Raw genomic sequence first — 22,935 nt, 5'->3', positions numbered from 1 at the left:
GAATATAAAAACAGAAATACAATTATTACATTACACTAGAGGTCAAATGTTTTCACATGCTAAGCAAAAGATCTCAAGTCCACAAACATGCTTTTCAGGGCCATTAATACATTTATTCAATGCATTTAGTCTCTTAAAATATACTTGGGGATCCTTGAATCAGAATGTTTTAAAAATTACTGCCAATTTTCCATTACTTAAAAACACCTTGGCAATGGATATAACTCAGTCAGCAAAGTGCTCACCACAGAAGCATGGGGACAAGTGAGTCCCCAAGACACACATCAAAATTACATTCTAAGTAACGGTTCCTTTCTCACACCCCAACTTTAAGCCTCATTTAGAAAAAGTGGCCATGATTCCTGTGTATGCCTAGAGTTGACCTGTGCACTCTAAGTTACAGTGTCGGGCTGGGTCTGGATCATACACAATGGAAATTTCACTAGCACTGCATGCATGTGGAAAGAAATATTCCACGCCTCTTCCCATTCCTACAACCGCTCTACAACCATTTGAAACTCATATTCATCCTCTATAACCACTTGAGTCTCACATATTCAAAACAGCCTTCTGAATAGCTTCCACCTGCCATGATTACCACAGCTTGCTTATATTATCATTTTCAGAAGTACTTATGTAAACGCTCATAAATCAAAATAGTTTGCAGTGCTTTGAAAAGGGAAACAAAAAGTACTTTGCAAAACAGTGTTGATAAAACTCATACAAATCAATGTGAGCTAAGAAATTAGGACTTTTTCAAGTTATGTTTAATAAATTCATTAAGTGAAAAATTATATTGCCAGCACCTCTGTACACCTTTTTTAAAGTAAATATTTGTTTACAATCCCAGCATCTGAAATCAAGAATCTAAAAATAAGAGGCTAAAGTAAAGAAAAATTAAACCAGACTTTCTTATCCATATCACTGCAGTATTTTAAATGCATCGGACTACAACAAACTCAAAAGAAAAAAAAAATAGTGTTTTATTAACTACCACACTGTTATAATACACTTTAAAGGTACAATAGGGAGCCTTTAAATCTGAGGTGGTCTTAAACAAACGAACAGAATCCAACTTCTTCAAATAGGTGAAATGCTGCAGTTATAGATACATTTAGGAAAATTGTAGAGCTCTTACAAGACCAGCAATGTAATTTTATTTTGTACATTTTTAATTGAAAATATAAACAATAATTAAAAAATAAAAAGAAAATACAGCATAATAAAAAACATACATTTCTCAATTAAATGTATTGGATACATATAAATTTTAAGGGAAGAAGCAAAAAAAAAGGAAAATGGTTGATATTTAAGTGCAGACTATCTAGATTTAAAAAAAATTTAAAAAAATATCATAAAGCCTCTAGTTTCTATGACTAATATCCATATGATTGGAGTATCGTCACTGTGGAAGTGATTTTGTTATGTTTGCATATGTTATACTTTATTGGTAATTTACACGATGGCTTTTAAGGCCCTGGCAGACATGGTTTTTGGAAACAAGATTAGATTTAAAAAACAAAAACAAACAAAAAAAAAAAATCATTGCTAAGACGCAATATACCTTATTATGACTTTTTGGTCCTCCAAACTTCAGGAAAAGGGGTAATTCACTAGAACATTTTTTTTACCACCCAAATGCTTCAACCTACACATTTTAAACTTTTTAAAAACATTGGTTATATTGCCCAACTTCATTATTGAAAGAATATTAACAAGACATTATTTTGGCAAATTAAATCTTAAACATGGCTTTTCAACAGGATTTAAAAGGTGACTATCCCTAAAGGTCCATGTTAAAATGTAGTTTTCAAAATCTTACAAGAGTAATGCTTAAAATATTGTACAGTTAACCTAATTAAAATAATTAGCTTCAAAATGACAAATTGATAAGCTAAGTAAAGCCTACACTATGTAACATTTGCTTGGAAACTTGATTTGTCAGTTATGCATAATAAAAATTCCAGTTATCAAGAAAATTACAAAAATTTATCATAACATGATTTCTTTCACCCACCAACTTTTTTTTTTTTTATCTTACAATAGATAAATACCAACAGTTTCTCATTTTTACACTAAACCACACAGGATTGATGCATTTGGTTAGACTACCATTCGCATTGTTAAATTCAATTTTCTCTTTATATAACTTGGTAAAATTTCATTTCTTCTAGATTCCAAAAGTACCTACAAAACCCATGCAATTTTACCATTTTTTTTTAATATACTATGGAATATCATACAAAGTAAGGCATTTCAGTGTCATGTATAACCAAGTTACTGTCAATCCAAAAATTTTTGCACATCAATAAAAAGATATCTAAGAACTTAGGAACAATATTCTTCTCACTACTGTATAAAAATAACCACAATGAATAAGTATTTGTGTAATATTTACTCCATTGTCTCATTTCCAGAAACTGTGACAAGCTGTAAAGGTATTTCAGTGTTGGTAAGGATGTCTTGATTGCTGGTGGCAGAAGTATTGACAGTTCCTATCCCTGACACAGACCCCTGTTGAATATTTGCGAGGATAAGTGTCGTTCCTCCTGCAGTAATCAAGGTGTCATCTCTCCCAGCTTCCATAGATGCTAGCACTGTACTGCTAGAGTGAATAACTTTTTTATTTTGATGTGTTTTAATATGTTTGGCAAGGTGGTCACTTCTCATGAAGCGTTTTGAACATTCTGGACAAACAAATTTCTTTTCACCTGTAAAAAAAAATTAAACTGCTTAGTTTTAAAATTATACTTTTACAGATTAATGGGGGGTGGGTGGTCTCTCCTGAAACAGAAGGTCTACATACTGATGCTGGACTGTTATAATATTAAAACAAGACTTTAAGACTTCATGCTGAGAATCTGATCTGGAACCTGTTGATAAATGCCTGCTAAAACCACCATCTGTATCACTTCTTTTAAAGTCTAAACTGTATCTTTTTAAAATATTAACACATTAAACCTTGAATAAGTATGAATTCATTTAAATCAGAATAGTTCTAGACACAGAATTTGAGTATTCAATGAGATAAATTCCAAGAATGGAGAGAGCTACCTGACCTGATTTCAGCTGAACATCAAGGGCAAGCTAACATAGCAACGTCTACTGGTTATCAAAATATTAATGTTAACATGTGCTAACCCTAGCTTATTTTCCAGCTAAAACAAATCCTCACAAACAAACAAAACACACACACGAGACTGAACTTCAATTAGGGTCAAGACCTACCATGCAGGATTATTTACAGAAAGGCAAAAGCCAATCTACTAGATCCCTCCAAGGTATGGAGCAGTAAGTCTAATAGGTATTTTTTTTTTCTTTCAAATTGTTTATATTGAAGGGTGACTTGCAGGTTGAATGATTTTTTTAAGGTGTTGTGCAGATTCTACTACCTAAAGATCTCGTAAAGATCTCTGTATTTCAGTCCTACTTTACAGGTAAGGATCACGTCCAAATGCTTATCTTCCCACAAAGTTCTACTTCCAGCAATGTAGTACCATTTTTCTTGGGAAGTATTTCCCAAAGTCTCTCTTGAAACACCAACCAGAAGAGATGTTCCACTGCATGTTATCAGAAATGCTACACACATTACACCCCTAAACTAAAAGGGTACTGTGTTTATTGTATACTCAATATCAAAATTTTAAGAGGTTCTTAGAGGTTCAAAGTCCTTCTTTAGTCTATACCCGACTGAGTAATCAAATAACCCACACTCATTTGATCCAACCTGCAGAAAAAAAATATACATTCTTTTTCAAAACCTACTGAGGAAAATTCTGCTGGGATCCATTAGGGTCTACACTCCAATCACTCAATGTTACCATGTCTAGAACGTCCTCTCCTGAGCATATTCAGCACAGACTGCAACAGGAAGTCCTGTGACCCATACTCTTTCGTTAGTTTCAAAGAGATTAATCTCATTTTTCTCTTCTTTATAAGAGCAAGAAACAGAACTAAAACAAGCAGAGGATCTAATGTGCATATTGCTGCCTCATACTTGAAGGACACCTTATATGACATTCAAAGTCAATGAAGAGTTGTAAAGCAGAGACCATGTGGTTGCCTAACCTAACAGACAACTGCAAGGAGTCAAACTGTATCAGACTTGAAAATCCATGTTGTTCACTGAACCATGCTTCTTCCCTCTAAGCATTTCTTTACAAGGTCAATTTCCAATCTTCAACACTCCATCCACACAGGCTGATGGACACTTGGATCATTAATTTTAGCATAAGAAATTATATTATGTTAGACTTCAGTTTGAGTCATCTCAACAATCACTATACAACACTATATAAAGAATTTTGACAATGAATATCTCAATGAAATGTGCTTTCTTCTCCTAAGATATTCAACAGAAGAGATGAAATGTCACAATTTCTTTGCTAGCACAGTAAAAGAAACAACTAATTTAAAATTGGTCAACAGAATAAACAGTATAAAAGTGCTTTAAGACATTCAAAAGTCAGCCAGGAGGCAGAAGCAGGCAGATCTCTGTGAATTTGAGGCCAGCCCTGTCTACAGAGCTGAGTTCCAGGACAGAGAAACCTTTTTTCAAAAAAACAAAACAAAACCAGTCTAACAACCAACAATCAATGAAAGCTAAGCTAACTGAAGTCTAAATCAAATAACAACTATTTCACGGTCAGGCACGGTGGCACTTTATTCCCAGCACTCGGGAGGCAGAGGCAGGGGGGTGTCTGTCAGTTCGAGGCCAGCCTGGTCTACAAATGAGTCCAGGACAGTCAGGGCTATTAAACAGAGAAACCTTGTCTCAAAAAACAAAAACAAATAAACCATTTCACAAGAAAATCTATATTGGGTTGTCCTTTGAAATTTAAATTAGTGTTATTGGAATGTTATTATCTAATTAATCCCATTTTAAAGAACTGATTAAGTATGCTGAAAAAAAACTCTAGAATGTCAGACGGCCTAACTTCATTTTGTCTGTTAAAACGACTATTAGAGAACAGGGATACAGCTCAGTGTTTTTATACAGTGTTTGTATACACCTGGGTTCAATCCCTAACAAAGGAGGGAGCAAGGGAAAGGGGAAACAAAAAACGTTAGTAACCTGTGTGTGTCCTTCTGTGCCTCTGTAATTCATCACTCCGTGTAAATCTTTTACCACAGAACATCCAGTTACAAATAAATGGGCGCTCCCCAGAATGCCAACGCAGATGAGCTCTCAGATGTGAGGTTTTCCCATAAACTTTACCGCATCCTGGTATATGACAAATGTGTTGCTTCTTTTTCCCAAGATTGGTACCTCTAAAAAACACACAGAATAACATACATTTATATCAAAGCTCTCAAAACCATTTACATCATATAATTTCTTGAATTTTTAACAGAATACAGTATCACCAAGAGAAAAATAAGAAACCAAAACCATTAAGTCTATTATATGAAAATGTATTTTAAACATACAAATTTAATGTATTAATTTTATTCCAGAACGGATTGTTATCTGAACTTAACTATATTCAATAATGATGTAACTAAAAGGTTGCTTCATACACAAATACACAATAAAGCCTTTAACTATCCCATCAAAATCGTCCGCAAATTCTATGCATAGAACCAATTCAACTATTACAGGAAACTAGTTTTATTTAAAGTCATGATGTCAGATAATTTATTATGCAAAGAATAGCGTACAAGAACTCATTAGAGGTGCAGTTAGAAGGCAGACTGGCAGCCTAAGCAGGTCTAAATTAACATGACTTAAGATCTTTTAAGTACCCAAATGGTCATACCCTGACATACACTGACTTGGAAAACCACATTTTTAAAAATTAGCTACAGCTGTGTTCTTAACTTTCCTAGAATCCCACACAACAAATACAAATCAAAATTACCTTTACTTGTTAACCCCCCCCCATAAACCATGCAAACAACCAAAATTATTCACAAGAAATATAACAAAATACCATTTTCTCCACAGTGCAAAATTTTACATTACACTTAAGCATTTGATACAAAGACAGTTTGGGAGACGAGTGAACAGAGGCATCTTAGTCTAAGCAAGAAGAAACTTTTTTGAATCCGAAAACTGTATTTCAATAGCATTAAGCACTACAAAAACATTTCTTGAAAACAAAATTTACGATTGTTACTAAATATCCTTTTCAAAACATGACTTTTGGACATAATTATCAAAGCTACACCTTATAAGCTTTACAATGTTTCTATAAGATTAAAAAAAAAAAAGGCACCTTTAACCCCTCCCCAACTCCCCTCCTCCCTCAATCTCAGTCTCTGTGTAGCCTGTAAACCTCCACAACTACCAAATCCTCCTGCATACAATATACCTATCGCTTTTCAAAGTTCACTGGAAAACCACATATTCCCCCACATTTATATTTTAATGTACTCACACTCAGTAGCATGTGAAATTGCCATAGGACAAACAGTGCTAAACGGTGCAGTGCTGGCTGTTAGATGCCATAGGTGTTCTGAACAGGGAGACATCAATGTGGGCTCCAGTAGTTAGAGAAGGCTTCGTGGAGGAGGTGGGTAGGATTTAGATAGAAAGGAGGGAAGGCATTCCAGGCAGAGGAATAGCATAAGTAAAGACAAGGAGGAATCATGCTGTTGTCTCAAGGGCAAGGACGTCATAGTCTAACACATTCTAGCTCTGCTCCAGTCCACCCCCAGTTCTAAGTCTTAGAGAGACTTTAGAAGAGTCTTTAAAGAGCTGAGTTGAGAAAAACAGGTTTTTCCTGGCTTATTTTCAATGCTCAATTCTTGTTTCCATTTAATTCAGCTTTTTAAAATTTGCGTTATTCTTAAGTAGACCTAACAGAACAGTGTCTTCATTGGTATTAATATTGCGTTCACCATAGCAATTTCACAGGAAACCCAGCTCAGTCCACTCACGACCTCACATCTCTTTGCTAAGGCTACGTCTTGGTGAACTAGTGTGATTCCATCAACTCAAAAGTGTAATTTCACAAACTTAGCAAAATTTAGCCTGTGAGCTCCAACAAAATACAAGACTAACAAATGAACAGCAACAAACATGGGTTCTCAAAGGACTGAGAAAATGGTAGAGAAAGGCTTTTTTTTTCTGTTGAATTATAAGGCAAATGAAGGAATAGTTATTAAAAAATGGGACATATGTCTAAAGAAAAAATTAAGTTGCATATAATTGTATTACAATTTAAGGCAAATGCTTAGCTGCTGAGGTCCAAGTTAATACTTAAGAAAATCTGCCCCAAGCTGAGATCTAGAATAGACCATTGTATTCACGGCCTATCCTGCGAAGGAAGGTAAAGAAAGAGCTCTTCAAGTATAATATTTCATCTTGACCACACTAATGTCCATTACATGTAAACCCACATAATTAACAATTTTAAATTTCTGTTCTTGAGGGCCTAAACTTGTGCCCAATAATTCAATGACAAGATAGCAACACAGAATAAATCTAAACTCTGGGCAGAGCTTAAAAAAGTTAAATAACTACAGCCTCTTTTGCTTATGGTGGCAGAAACACAAGCTGAAATGCCGACAAAACAAACTTTGCAAAATAATTTAATGGACTGATGCTTAATTCATGCAAAACCCATGTAACAATAATGCCTTTGGATCATTTTTGCATTGTCACAGTTATTTCTTCAACTAGCCACTAAAGTCTGGTTCTGGTAAATAAAGACTGGCTAACTGAACAGTTTTAATTTTTTTTAGTCTAAATCTATTATTTTATTTTATATGTTGAGTGCTTTTCCTACATGTATGTCTGTGCACTGCAAGCACACAGTGCTCCATGGAGGCCCAAAGAGGGTGCTAGATACCCTGGGACCTTCTAGTTATGGACGTTTGTAAGATGCCATATGGGTGTTGGAAACCAAACCTGGTCCTCTGGGGGAAAAAAGCTCTTAACTGCTCTTAACTACTGAGATAATCTCCAGGGCACGAAATACCTTTCCTTTATAGCTTGCTCTAAAAAGTAAATCTTAAATTACAGAATGCTCTTAGGCTATTTGTTAATGCACTATTTATACAAGTAATGCATACATACTTGTTAAATTCTGTTCAAATCAGTTCTAAAAAACTAAACTATCCTAAGAACCTTGATTTTTACTTAGAATAAGTGAGCTAGTAAAAACCAATGAAATAAATTCTGTGAGAAAAAATTGCTTTCTATAGGTAAAACTTTTAGCATCCAAAAAACTATACTGTTTTGTTCTTTGAGGTTCTTTGAGCTTAATGCATTTTGCAGACCACTGACATAGCAATGTAGAAAGAACTGAGAAAATATACTTGTACATGTGAAAGTTCACATAAATTAACAGTTCCACAAGACAAGCAATTCACAAAATAAATTTTACAAAATTAACTATTGGAAATGTTCAACCTCACCAAGCAATAAACAAACACAAACTAAAATAAATGAGCTATTTCTTGCCTATCAAACTTTAAAAGGTTAAAAAAATAGTAAAAATTAAGAGTTGGTTATACATGGCAACACAAATATCCTAGGACACTGCTGACGTTAAGTAGAAAGCGAGACAGCTATTTAGCAGACAATTCCTTTCAACTCAGCAGTTCTACCTCTGCCAACATACACTAATGAGACAATCAGACAGATATGCAAGGACATATGTGGGAGCATTATGACAAACTCAAAGGAGAAAGTTAAGTTATTATATATCCACATGCAATAGAATACCATACATAGATAGGTTAAGAATGACACAGATCAGACTTGGAAATACAGCCACAAAAATTTACAAGAGACATAACAATGAGAATAAGATGGTTCTACTGTAAAATACATGTGATATTGCACAAAGACGTTACAGGGTTAGATCTTGAGATAGTATATAATTTCTGGGGCTTTTCTGTTTTGTTCCTAAACACTCTTCTACTTCCCCTGAATTTATGGGACATGTTAGCTTAGCAAATTAAAAATGGTGTTTAACTTTAAATAAGTGAAACAAGGCCAAGCACCGACCCTCAATTAGATTTGATGAATAAGGTATCTGGTAAGTGACTCTAAAAGAGAGTAAATTACAGAAAAGTTAATAAATAAAAGTATTTATTAAATATTATCCAGAATTTTACATTCATTATCAATAAGAAGAGCCACTGAGTTAGAACAAAATGTAAGGGTTAAGACTTGGGAGTATTATTATAAACGGATCAAAACCCCAGTTGTACAATGTTTTGGGTCTGTTTCTGGTTTTTACCTCTCTAGAACCCACAGTACACTACAGCTCAAGCTGGCCTCAAACTCTGAGGCAAACACTGAGCCCATGTGTGTGTAATTCAGCTATGGGTGATACATATATGCCATTTAAAAGAACATCATAAGTCTTCAAATGTTAGCAGCTATCAGTCCCCTCCCTTTTTGTGGTTTTCAGGCCTCACTGAGAAATACCTCTGCCCTAGTTATTACTGTTGCAAATGAACAGATCAAAGTATAAATCAATTAACAGCAGCAAGCAGAGAGCTGAAAGATAATCAAGTTTATAACTATGTGCATTTATATACACAGTTACACTATCAGCATATTTTGCACACTTAAAGTAGTACATAGGAGAAGATATTGTGGGTCCATCACAATAATGACTAGGGATTTCCTTAGCACAACCTTATCATTTTGTCTTTGCCTCACATACTTCAAAGCTGGGCAAACAGATATTATGACTACTGAATCTGGACAGAAATATCATTGTTGTCATTATGAAAAATAATCTGGCCTAACACTTCCGATCTTGCTAGATACCAATATTGCTGTCCAACTTTTCTTTTTGCTAACATTTGACTAACAAATCCTTCTTCATTCTCTCTTCAATAACATTGTACCAATCATTTGAAATGTTTCTTATAACATCAGGACGGACTTTGTTTTTTTGTTATGATCTAAGTCCATCTTTTAATAAGCATACTTACTAAATAAGCTACCTTTAAAGTAATTATCAATCATTTTGAGCTTATTATCACATTATTTTTGTCTTAGATTATCTTTGTAAAAAAGAATGAGGTAGAATACTACTGTGCTATTGTCAAAACAATAAATTCCAATCATTAAGGCCGTTCTTCTATTTCTGTTGAAAATGGAAATTGACTATTTCTGAATTTCTTACTTTTATATAGCATCTTCAAGCTACAATCTTCTCTGTATGTAGGCCAAACTCATTGTTGGTTTGCAAACAAGCTAATAAAATCAGGCCTATAAAATTGTGTGTTATTTTTTTTAAAGACTAAGCAAATTTAGTTTAAAAGGCATTTAGATATGAAAATTTGTATACATTTTTGTCTAACTTCTGCCACTCATACAGTCACACACCCAAAATGATTATGTGATGAATAATTATCGCAGTTAAGTGACACAGCATGCAGCATCTTAAAACAACAACGCATGGCTGGTGTGTGCGTACCTCCCACCACCTTCTTTACAGTTGGGGCAGGTGCAAGCCACCCTCCGCAGTCTCTTTCCTTCCTGGTGCTGGTCCCCTTCTTCATCGACCACTTGTACTCTTAAGTGTGTCAGGTCATTGGTGTTCAACGTAGAGTCACCACTGAGCTGCCACTCTTCAGGATCGGGTTCTTCTTCCTTGATCCTAATATCTAAAAATAAAAAGAGTGTTGGCACACATGTGCATGAGATGTAGCCTATTGGTTTAAAAAAACAAACATTAGTTTCAAACTTTTCTAAGTTAAGTAAGTACTACATAAGGGAAAACTCAACTGTTCATTTTCTTTCAAAACAACCTATTTTGTTTTTAACAGATTTAGCAGAATAGGAAATAAGGCAAGCAGTTGAGCTTAGTTTTTAAAAGATCCAGTAACCACACACAGAGAAATCCTGCCCCCCCACCCAAGTTCCAATGAGAAATGTAAAACTTCAAATGCAGTTATTCAATTAGTCAACTGAGGGACTGGAGGGCCAAACCTGAGACCGCACAGTCTTTTAAATTTTATTTTGAGATTCGTTATTAAGTTTCTCAGACTGGTCCTGACTTGCAACCTGCCTCAGCATACCAAGTAGGTGAGGTTGCAACAGCAGGCCCAATTAACTTCTCAATAAATTTAATGATCAAGTTAGCCTGGAACACGTCTTTAATATCGTACAACTGGTTGCCATTCTATCTCTAGGTACCATCTGAATGTAAAGGAATGCATTCACAGGGTTAAGGATTTACCTCAGTGAGCATAGTGCCCTGCCTCAAAAGCATGAGGATCTTGGTTCAGACCCCAATACCCACATAGAAGTTGAGCACTGCAGTACACAGGTCATGCGGGTGCAAGGCATCCAGGAGGGCACACACTCCAGATTCAGAAAGAGATTCTGCTTCCAACAAAAAGTAAGGTGTACAATTGAGGCAGACACCCAAGGTCAATTGCCAGTCTACATTCACATACATTCACAGTGTGAATCTACGGCAACTACACTTTTCTCAACCCAGAAAACTGGGTATGTAAATCTAAATATTTTAAATATTTATTAATCACTATTACTTTAAACAAAAATAACCTTGAAAATAAAGTGTGCAAGGGTAAAGATGTAGCTTGGTGATAAGAGTACCCAAAATTTGATCCCCAGAACCAGGAAACATAAGACAAAATGTACCTTAAAATGCCTTTTTTTAAAAAAATTATACTTTACTTACTTTGTATCCCCCCTCTAGTTCCCTCCCTTCCTCCCCCTGCTCCACACATTCCCCTCCCCAAGTCCACTGATAGGGGAGGGTTTCTTTTTTTTCCTTCTGATTCTAGTCTGTTAGGCTTCATTATGCATGGAGATAACCTAAAACCCCTGCACAGATGTAGCCCATGGCAGTTCAGTGTCCAAGTGGGTTCCATAGTAATGGGAACAGGGACTGCTTCTGACATGAACTGATTGGCTTGCTCTTTGATCACCTCCCCCTGAGGGGGGAACAGCCTTACCAGGCCACAGAGGAAGACAATGCAGCCACTCCTGATAAAAATGCCTTTTTAAAAACAATACTGCAAACTTAATCACACAAATAAATCTAGGGGAAGGTATGGAGAGGTGGCTCACTGGTTAAGAGCACTGGCTGTGCTTCCAGAGGAGCCCAGGGTTCAATTCCCAGCACCCACATGGCAACTCACAACTGTCTATAAATCTGGAACTAGAATTACACCCTCACACAGACAGACATAAAAGCAAAACACCAATGTCCATAAAATAATAATAAATCATTTTTTTAAGAAATCTAGGGGAAGCTGGATGGTGGTGGCTCACGCCTTTAATCTCAGCACTCAGAAGGCAGAGGCTGGTGGATCTCTGAGTTTGAGGTCAGCCTGATCTACACAAAGTTCCAGGATAGCCAAGACTACACAAAGAAACCCTGTCTCAAACAAACAAACACGCACCTAGGGGGAAAAAAGAAGAGAAGGAACTCTGGCCTGGGCGGTACTGTAGATGTTAGTACAAACCCATGACCTAAGAATTACATAGACGGGGTTGGGGAGCTGGCTCAGCAGGTAAGATTGTGCTGCTTTTGTGAAGGAGCCAGGTTTAGTTGCCTGCACCCACATGGTGGCTCCAAATGCCTAGAATTCTAGTTGCAGAAGATCCAACAGCCTCTTCTGGCCTCCAAGGGTGCCTGCACTCACATGACACAGCCACACACAAACACAAACATATAATTATTTTGTTAACTTTGAAATTTATTCCTATTCTTAATTATGTGTATCTAACTATGTACATATAAATGCAGGTACTCCTGGATGCCAAAGACATTAGAACCCTGTGGAGCTACATACAGGTAGCTATAAGGCACCTGCCACGAGTTCTAAGAAACTTGCATCCTCTGCAAAAGCAGCAATGCTTTTAACCACTGAACCATCTTTCTCCTACCACCAACACATACATACAATTAAAAATAAAATATTTTTATTTTAAAAATAAAGCATTAATAGCAAGTATAATTGGGCACATATTGTACATATAATGTAGTCTCAGATCTGAGATGATTAAGGCAGGAGGTTTATAAATTTGAAGCCAACCTGATCTACATAGCCAAACAAAACAAGGGGCTAGAAAGATGGCTCAGTGGCTAAGGACACATCCTACTCTTGCAGTAGACCCGAGTTCAGTTCCTAGCACCCACATCAGACAGTTTAAAAATGCCTCTGGCTTCTGTTGTGCACCCACAGCCATGTTCCTCTGCACACAAATAAAATAGTCTTAGTATAGAGTATTTTTAAAAGAAAACAACTTTTTAAATGTGTTTGAGAGACATAGCAGAAGCTTGGATGTTAGAAACAACAAGAAGGGCTCTGTTGCCAGGTGTGGTGGCTCACAACTTTTTGTTCCCAGCACTAGGGAGGCAGGGGTAGGCAGATCTCTGTGAATTCAAGGCCAGCCTGGGCTACATAGGGAGTCCAGGACAGTCAAGGCTACCCAGAGAAAGCCTGCCTCTGAAAAACAAACAAACAACAAAAAAAAAGTGCTCTGTTCTGAAAGACAGCAAAGACGATTATGTCTAGCAGCTTATGAGAAAGACCTAATATGTTTCAGGAAAAGATAATAACTGACTACTTTAAAGGTGTAGCTGACAGAGCAATCAACTTTTCCACTGTTAAAGGAAAAAAGAACACATTTACTCATCCAGGTATTTCAACAATTACATATTATGAGCCTATATGCAGTGTGAGGCTCATCTGGTGGCTGAAATTTTAAAAAGTAAAGGATATTTAATTTGTTGCTGCTGTATTTTTAATAGAGAATCAAATATAAAATCTTTCCAGATATTATAGATAATAGTCTCTGTCCTTTTATATTGTGTTCAAGTATAACATGACAGACACCACACAAACATTGCACAGGTTTACAGTACATAAAATGAGAATTTTATCAGATGTTTTAAAAAACTGATACATGTCATTTAAGTCTCAATTTTTTACGTGTTTACTCAACATCTTGTTATACTCAGACAGGGAAAAAAACCAGGAACAAGATATTGTAAGAATATATCTTAAAAATACAGACTAAAACGGGGCTGTTGAAGAGTTCAAGGCCAGTATGGAGCTTCACAATGAATTCCAGGCCACCTTCAGCATCAGTGTGAAAATCTATCTTTAAAAAACAAAACAAAAACAAATTTTTTTTTTAAAGAAGGAAAAATGTAATAAACCAAGTGCTGTATCCCAACACTCAGGAGGCAGAGGTAGGAAGACTGCATCAAGTTTGAAGCCAGACTGGCCTACAAAGAGACTACTTGCAGGCCAGCTAGGACTACTTATGACCCTATCTATCAAGAAACAAAGAAAGAGGCAGGTGGATCTCTGTGAGTTCGAGGCCAGCCAGTCTACAGAGTGAGTTCCAGGACAGCCAAGGCTACACAGAGAAATAAAACAAAACAAAACAAAAACCAAGAGAAAGAAAATCTACCTATCTGAATAGGAACCACCCATACTTAAAGACCAGCTAGAGAACAAGCATACAAAAAATAAGCATGGAAAAGAATAGAAAATCTGAGGGAATGAAGATACTTTAGAACACTGGTTCTCAACCTTCCTTATGCTGCAATCCTATTAGTTCTTCACATTATGGTGACCCTCAGCCATAAAACTATTTTTGTTTCTACTTCAGAAATATAATTTTGCTAGTTCCGAATCACAATGTAGACATCTGGTATGTAACCCCCGAGAGGGCCGTTTGACACCCCCACAGGGTGTCACTCCCACAGGCTGAGAACCGCTGCTTTAGAACACTCTCGTTTTCTATTGCTAATTCTCTTTCTGAACCTTCAAAATATGCTTAAAGAATGTGTCACCAAATAGCTGTTAACAACTTAGTTTTCTTACTGTACAGACACACACAACTTGGGCATGTTCAAACAGAACAAATTTTGTCCACCAAAGACAAATCTCCTTGTATATCCTTGGCATTAATATATATCCGAGCCACTCAGATATCAACTTCAGCAAAGGTCTACAGTGCAGGCTAGGCTCTCTTTCGTCTTCTTCTCTTAAGCCATCTTATACTCGACCTACCAAAATCTTGTTCCTAAGTGAAAATATAACTACATCTCTTTATTGAGTCAATGTAATACAACTAATTTTCTATTTTCTCCTGGATTAAGTTCCAAAAATCAGGGAAGAATTTTAAGAGATTAAAAATATTCTATTATTATAACAAGCTAATAAGAGTATGTATTTATCCAAGCACACAGAATGCACACCACCAAGAAAGAATTCTAATATAGAATATGTGACTGGCTGGTTTGTCAGTGTAGTCACCAAACATAACAAATGTGCCACTCAAACAGAAGACACTTATTCCAGGAGGGAATGTGGGGTTGGGGAGGGAATGAGGGAGCGGGATACAGCTGGGACACAGAGTTAACAAAATGTAACTAAAAATAAAAATAAAAATAAAAAAAAAAGAAGACACTTATTCCATGGATAACTAGATATAGGAAGATTTATGTGTTGCAGGAGAACCAATTTCTTTATCTGTGTTTTATTTATCTTCTAAAAATATATAATTAATGTACATGATTTATGTTTCCTGAAAATTGTACTTCTTTTTATTATAGTTGCATCTCCAGTTTCCAGTCTTTTTCCCCACTTATGTGAGCTGAAACTCACAAATTCTGCGTATGTTCAAAAAAATTAAATCCATAATTTGAAGTTTAGAACACAATTTTATTTGTTCAAGAAATACCTAAATAACTGCAATGTGTTAAGTCACTCTTTTGGGTTCTAAGGAGAAAGTTGTCAACAAGAGTTACATTCCTGTCTTTATCAGGGTTACTTTTTAATTAGGAAAGGACAAGTAAGGAGTCAGCATGTGGTGACACTATGTATATGGAAGAAGAAAAAGGCTAAGGAGTAGAAAGTGAAGACACGAGAGTAATTAGTATTTTTAACAGAGCGGCCAGATTTCTGGTGATGTGGTGACATCTGGTCTGAGGGAGGTAATGGAATGGGCATGGCCAAGGCAGAAAAAGGTAGATGTAAGTCTGATGAGTTCAACGAAGAAGAAAAAGCAGTCTGTATAGAAAGAGTATAATCAATGTGGAAAACAGCATAAAGAGCTGAGATAAAAATTGGGTAAGCAAGGAAGAGACATACATTATTATGTAGGCTGTGAAGTACTAAAGGAATGTAATATTTTAATTTGGATTTTATTAAAATAAACTAAGGATTATTCTGGATGCTGCATCAAGTGTGCTAGAAAACAATGTCAAACAAACACAGGGACACTAATAATAGTAGGAAGCTATTAAAATTACTAAAGCAAATTGCCAGATGTAGTGACACAGACTTTAATCCCAGCACTATGAAGCAGAAGCAGGCAGATCTCTGTGAATGCAAGGCTAGCCTGGTCTACACAGTGAGTCCTTAAGATGCAAAAGATAATGGTGGCTACTAGCCTTGGTGCAAATCTACAGACCTAGCACTAGCAATAGGAAGGCTGTTGCGGAAGGATCCCTATATCAAAGACAGCATGGACCATTCAGTGAATTTCAAGCCAATCTGATCTACATAGTGATATCAGGTCTTTAAAAGAAAGAAAAGACTTGCCAGGCATGTGGCACATGCCTTTAATCCCAGCACTCAATCTTTGAGTTTGAGGCCAGCCTGGTTTACAAAGCGAGTCCAAGACAGTCAAGGCTATACAGAGAAACCCTGTCTTGAAAAAGCAAAAAGAAAAGAAGGATGTTCTGAAATTTGGGTGTTAATAGGAGTTGCAGAATAACTCAGTCAGAAATATTTTGAAGGCAAAGCCAAAGATAGCTGGGAATAGGTCTGATAACAGGTTACAAGAACAGAAATAGGTTAACAGCTCTGACTGTTTTTTCTTTAGTAATGAAGAATTGCCATTACCTGTACCTATCGAGCTGTAGGAGAGAGGTGACAGTTTTAAAATGTCTACTGAACATTTAAATGAAGATTAGACAGCTAAGAATTCTGGAGTTAAGGTCCAATAGTGGCTTAACAACTTAAGTTTGAGTATCATTAGCATTCGTATTAAGAGACACATGGAATGCAATGTAGATAATAACTGAGGCATACAAAAAGGTAACAGAGGGGACAGCTGAGCATGGTCATCATAAACTTCTATCATCCCAGCACTTAAGAGATATGGAGTTCAATGCTAGCCTGCGCTCAAAATCAAAACCTTTGGGTCAGCATGTGCACACCCTTGAAAAACATAGAACTCATAAAATTAGCAGTTTTGATCTACCAGACACTCCTCACAACTACATGCTCTCATCCAAGAAGACAAAACCAACTGTTCAGACTGAGGCCTCCACAGTTGTAAGCCAAACAAACCTTTCCAACTTGACTATGCTAGGTACTGTTATATGGACTAGAAACTGACTAACACAATGCGTTAGAAAATGTCAGGCTGCAGAAATGCCCCAGTGGTTAAGAGCACATGTTGTTCTTGCAGGGGAATAGAGTTCAGTTCCCAGAACCCTACATCAGGCGGCTCACAATTGCCTGGAGCCCCAGAAAGCCATTATCTCTCTCACCTCCTTGGACAAAGATACACATAAATAAATAATAAAAATGTTTTTAAGGAAAAGAAAATATCAGGACATTCCCTAAAACAGGCCACAAAAGTAAACTTAAGACATAAGATTACCTGAAACCAGCTTTTATATTGAGTAAACAAAGCAACCTGTTCAACATAAACCAACAATTTAAAAAGCAAATATACTTATTTAAACAACTTAGTATTTGAAGAAAAACAAAGTTAAATTAAAATTAAGACACAGAAAAATGAATCTGATGTTATTTCATTACATATTTAAGATCTTTACTAAGTGACAGCACCTTTTCCCCCCATTATGTCTACTGTCTTCCTCAAAATGTTTTAAGTTTCCTTCTGGTGTGAAACAGCACAGACACTGTATTTGTTCCATAACTGTTGTTGTTTTTAAGACCTAACTGCAAAGCAAGCTTGTTCTCCACATCCTCTCCAGCATGTCTGTCACCTGAGTTTTTGATCTTAGCCATTCTGGTAGGTGTAAGGTGAAATCTCAGGGTCGGTTTGATTTGCCTAGGCATATAACCAAAATATATTCAAGTATGCAACAAGGACATTTGCTCAACCATGTTCATAGCACCTTTATTTTTAGTAGCCAGAAACTGGAAACAACCCAGATGTCCCTCAGTTGAGGAATGGATACAGAAATTGTGGTACATTTACACAATGGAATACTACTCAGCAATTAAAAATAAGGGAAATCATGAAATTTGCAGGCAAATGGTGGGAACTAGAAAAGATCATCCTGGGTGAGGTATCCCAGAAGCAAAAAGCCACACCTGGTATTCACTTATAAGTGGATATTAGACATATAATATAGGATAATCAGACTAAAATCTGTATACCTAAAGAAGCTAATCAAGAAGGAGGACCCTGAGTAAGATGCTCAATTCTCATTCAGAAAGGAAAAACAAGATAGATCTCAGAAGATGGAGAAAACAGGGAACAAGACAGGGGCATATCACAGAGGGCCTCTGAAAGACTCTACCCAGCAGGGTATTAAAGCAGATGTTGAGATTCATAGCCAAATTTTTTGCAGAGTGCAGGGAATCTATGAAAGAAGGGGGAGATAGAAAGACTTGGAGGGGACCGGAGCTCTACAAGGGGAGCAACAGAACAAAAAAATCTAGGCTCAGGGGTCTTTTCTGAGACTGATACTCCAACCAAGGACCATTCATGGGCTCAGATGTAGCCCATGGCAGCTCAGTCTCCAAGTGGGTTTCCTAGTAAGGGGAATAGGGGCGGTCTGGCTGGCTCTTTGATCACCTCCCCCAGAGGGGGGTGCAGCCTTTCCAGGTCACAGAGGAAGACAATGCAGCCAGTCCTGATGAGACCTGATAGGCGAGGGTCAGATGGAAGGGGAGGAGGATCTCCCCTATCAGTGGACTTCGGAAGGGACACAGGAGGACAAGAGGGAGGGTGGGTGGGGTTGGGAGGGAATGAGGGAGAGTGCTACAACTGGGATAGAAAGTCAATAAATTGTAATAAATAAAAATATAAAACAATAAATGGACATTTATTAAAAAATTTAAAAAAAACAAGCTTGTTAAAGAGTAGGAGAAAATGTATGTTTGAAAAGATTGCTGCATACGTTAAGAGCTGAAATTTCAAAAGGGGAAGTATAAAAGTAATGATGAGACATGCAGGAGATGCACATTCAGAAACATGCAATATGATTACAAAGGTAAACTAATTTTCAATATCAATTACGCACTAACTCAGGACACATATGGATTTCCTATTACAAGTATTACCAGAAAAAAAAAAAATCCTAACTATTGTCTTCCTAAAAGTAGGTGCTAATTATTTATCAGAACTAACAGACTATTTACAATCCTAACCACTTATCAAGTCTAAATGTACATACTTAATATATACAGCTAACAGTGGATAAATATGAAGTGCGGTAGCATTGATAAAAATCAGACATTCTCCTTTACCAAGTGTATGGTTGTTTTTAATCAAGTCTTTCATACTCTCCGCTTTTAATTTTTTTAAGTAGTGATGAAAATACCTCATTTGATTTTTAAAGTTTTATTTACATCTTCCCTGGAATCATTCTCGTCTATTATAAAAACCACAATTATAGGTATAGAATATGTTCTACAAAATCACATATAGTTTACTTAGGTTTTCCTAACTTCAGATTCTTATGAACATTCCAGAGCTATCAAAAAACTTTACCTCAATTTTCCTTTTAAGGGGACAGTTTTATATTATAGACACGGGTTCCTAGAAACTTAACTTCCCTAATCTAATCAAAAGAATAAAAAGTAGACATGTGTATTTTTTATTGTTGTTTTAATTTTTTTGTTTATAATACAGGATCTCCCAGCAGCCCAGCTGGCCTGAAACTAAACATGTAGTCCAGGCCGGCCTTGAACTTGTGGAACCCTCCTGTCTAAGCCTCCCAAGTGCTAGCTTAAAGGAATACGCCATCAAGACTGGCTCTAAGGAACGGATTTAAAAACTAAATTTTATTTTGGTATTTCCAAATATTACAAAAGGTATGTATGTTGGATTCTCTAAAATTTAAGAGTAAGCAATCTTTGCCCAAACCCTAGCTCCCTGGATTTGGATCACTACTCTTCTATAGCTGTTTACTTTGTCCCAATTAAAAATCAATTTCCTTACTAAATACTGCTTTTTTAAACCAGTTTTTCAGATCACCATCAAAGCTTCTCTTCCCACACAGAGATTACTCTGGAGCAGAATTATTCTTCCTATTAAACTTAGACAACAACAGGGCAGTGGTGGCATACTCCTTTGATCCCAGCAGGTGCAGAGGCATACGATCTCTGTGAGTTTGAGGTCAGCCTGGTCTAGAGTCCAGGACAGCCAACGGTATACAGAGAAACCCTGTCTCAACAATACACATACAAGAGTAAATTCAATATTTAGAAACTAATAATCTGAGAGTGATTATGAATACATGTGGTTAAGTATTCAAACTTAAGATACAAGAGAGAAAACTGATCTTAATCCATAATTGTAACAGAACTGGGATCCTAACTTACCTTGTTTTTCTTCCCATCTCCCCAAACCCCACTTGTCAAAAACTAACAGAGATAAAACTGCCTTCTTAGTCTAAGTAGCTGAGGATAAATATACTCTTTAAAGCCACAGCTGTTATTAAGAACATGAGTTATGATCAAATTTTTTTAGCTCTATTCAGGAGATACTATCTTCTTCCAGACTCACAGCCATGCTTCTGCTACTCACCAAGAATACAAAAATGGAGCACTGGGCATGCTGGTGCACACCTGTACTCCTTGCTCAACTGCAAACCCAGCACTCAGAAGGCTGGGGCAAGAGGATTCCAAATTTGAGACTCTGCCTCAAAAAAAAGAAAATTTTATTATTAATCTATTTAATTTGCACTGTAAGAATTCTCTTTCAAACTTGATGATTTGTAATAAGCTACTAAAATATCCTTTAAAATAACAATTTTGGCCAAGTATTGATTGGCACATATCTACTGTAATTCCAGCACTCAGCTAAGAGGAAGACTGCAAGTCTAAGGCCAGCCTGCAGATGAGATCTAATCTCAAAACAACTAGTCAGATTTAGCAGTGTTCTTTAGGCACTGAATATTATTCTTATAATTTGAAATACAATGGGAATGACAAATAACCTAGGTTCTTTTCAGTAAGTCTGAATTCCATTTTAAGTCCTGTTGCAGATAGAACACTCATATACATAAAATAAATAAACCTTAAAAAAAAAATTCAAAACTCTGAGGTCACCAGTTTTTTAGAAAATTTTGAGTAATATTTAGTTTGCACAAAAATATTCTAAAATCAACTAAACACCATCTGCCTTCTATATTAGGAAGCTCAGGATATTAATATTTGTATAATAACCCTACTTTATTAACAAAAGTAACTTACAGTCATTACACAGGACTTCGAAAAACCTCTAGATTCTAGGTTTTACTGTTGTTGGGTTTTTTTCCCTTAGATTTATCTTTACTTTGTGCCTGCATATGTGTGTACGCATGTTTTTCCTGCATATATGTCTGTGTACCACATGAATACAGTGTGCAAGGAGGCCAGAAGATTACAGACAGTTGTGAGCCACCATGTGGGTGGGTGCTGAGAACTCAACTCTGGTCCTCTCAAGTACAAGTGGCTTTTAACCTGAGACACCTCTCCAGCCCTTCAAAAGAGTGTATTTCATCACACCAAGTCAGGACTAGTATGGTTATCCTATAACAATCCTAACATCTGAAACAACAAAAGGCTATTTATTTCTCACTAACTTTATACACAATCAATTCAAGTCAACAAAGTTCTGTCCCCTAATAGTCCCTTAGGATCCAAGGCTCCACATGACAATGTTTCCAAAACTACCTTACCAAAGATGATATAGGATCATATGGAAAATTATACCCTAGTCTTCAGTTTCACTGGTCATATTTTGACCATATTTATGACCATTTTTTACTGATCATAAAAAGGAATCTGCCACATCTAATGTCAACAATTACAGGGAAGGGCAATCCTATCATATGCCTAGAAAAAACAACTTAGAATTGAAGAATTTTGTCTGCCAAGTCCCTATGCTGGCCAAATTGAATTCAACTCACTCTTCTTCCCACGTACACACCTCACCTTCAATACAGAAGACAACCAAAATATAATTAAAAGTTACCAAACTGCGATGAGGTGGCATAGAAATAACCTATTAGGCCCAGATACAGTCTCTTTACAAAGACCTACTTACTAAACAAGTTAACTATCTGCTTAGAAACACAAACACACACTTACAACAAGGGAGTGGGGGGGGGGTAAAAATACATTCATGAAAACACCTTTATTCAAAGAATGGCAGACAAAATAGTTCCTGGCTCTTAAGTATAAGGCCAGCTATGGGTACTAGAGCTCTGGGAGGTCAGGAAATGTTCTAACTACTGGGGAAAGTTTCTCACTCTACTGCTTTCCCATCCTCTTCTGGGAGGTTTGTCTTTACCTGTAATCCTCACTCAATACAAGTAAAATAAGCATCACAGTATCTTCTCTAAGTGAGAGGAATCCTCAGCACACAAGCCGGGCAGAAAGCTGGGCCAAGTGGTACACACCTGTAATCCCAGCACTCAGGGAGGCAGAGGCAGGAACATCTCTGGGAGTTCGAAGCCAGCCTGGTCTAAAAATTGAGTCCAAGCTACACAGAGAAACCGTCTCCAAAAAACAAAACGAACAAGCTGGTCAGAGAATAATAAGAGCCAGGCTAGATAAAATCTTCAAGTCACACCCTATTTAGTACGTTTGTTCAAATACGTTTCCTTGGTTACACAACTAAAAGTTGTAAGAGAAGTTACAAATGCCAGTGCCTAAACCACACTTTTCCCCAAAAACTTCGCTTAGTGTTAGGTCTAACAGGTTTCTTTGCTCTCTCTACTTAACTTCCCTAGAATTGTCAATTAATCAACATCTTTAGTCTCCCTTTCC

General features: G+C 36.5%; 1 protein-coding gene across 1 annotated transcript in view; it reads right to left on the bottom strand.

The window, feature by feature from the left end:
- Nucleotides 1-745: 745 nt before the first annotated feature.
- The window catches only part of Sp3 (Sp3 transcription factor), a 41,036-nt gene continuing 18,846 nt past the window's right edge, over nucleotides 746-22,935 (bottom strand). The window contains exons 4-6 of the mRNA XM_055600765.1: nucleotides 10,389-10,578; nucleotides 5,075-5,271; nucleotides 746-2,711 (exon numbers count right to left, since the gene is read on the bottom strand). Coding sequence (XP_055456740.1) covers nucleotides 2,395-2,711; nucleotides 5,075-5,271; nucleotides 10,389-10,578 — 704 coding nt within the window. The 3' untranslated portion in view covers nucleotides 746-2,394. The remainder of the gene's footprint in view (nucleotides 2,712-5,074; nucleotides 5,272-10,388; nucleotides 10,579-22,935) is intronic.

The sequence above is a fragment of the Psammomys obesus genome, unplaced genomic scaffold, assembly GCF_907164565.1.
Source record: "Psammomys obesus unplaced genomic scaffold, mPsaObe1.curated_primary_1811, whole genome shotgun sequence".
Lineage (NCBI taxonomy): Eukaryota > Metazoa > Chordata > Mammalia > Rodentia > Muridae > Psammomys > Psammomys obesus.
Note: the sequence above shows the minus strand (reverse complement) of the source record. Positions and strands in the feature narration are given on the sequence as shown.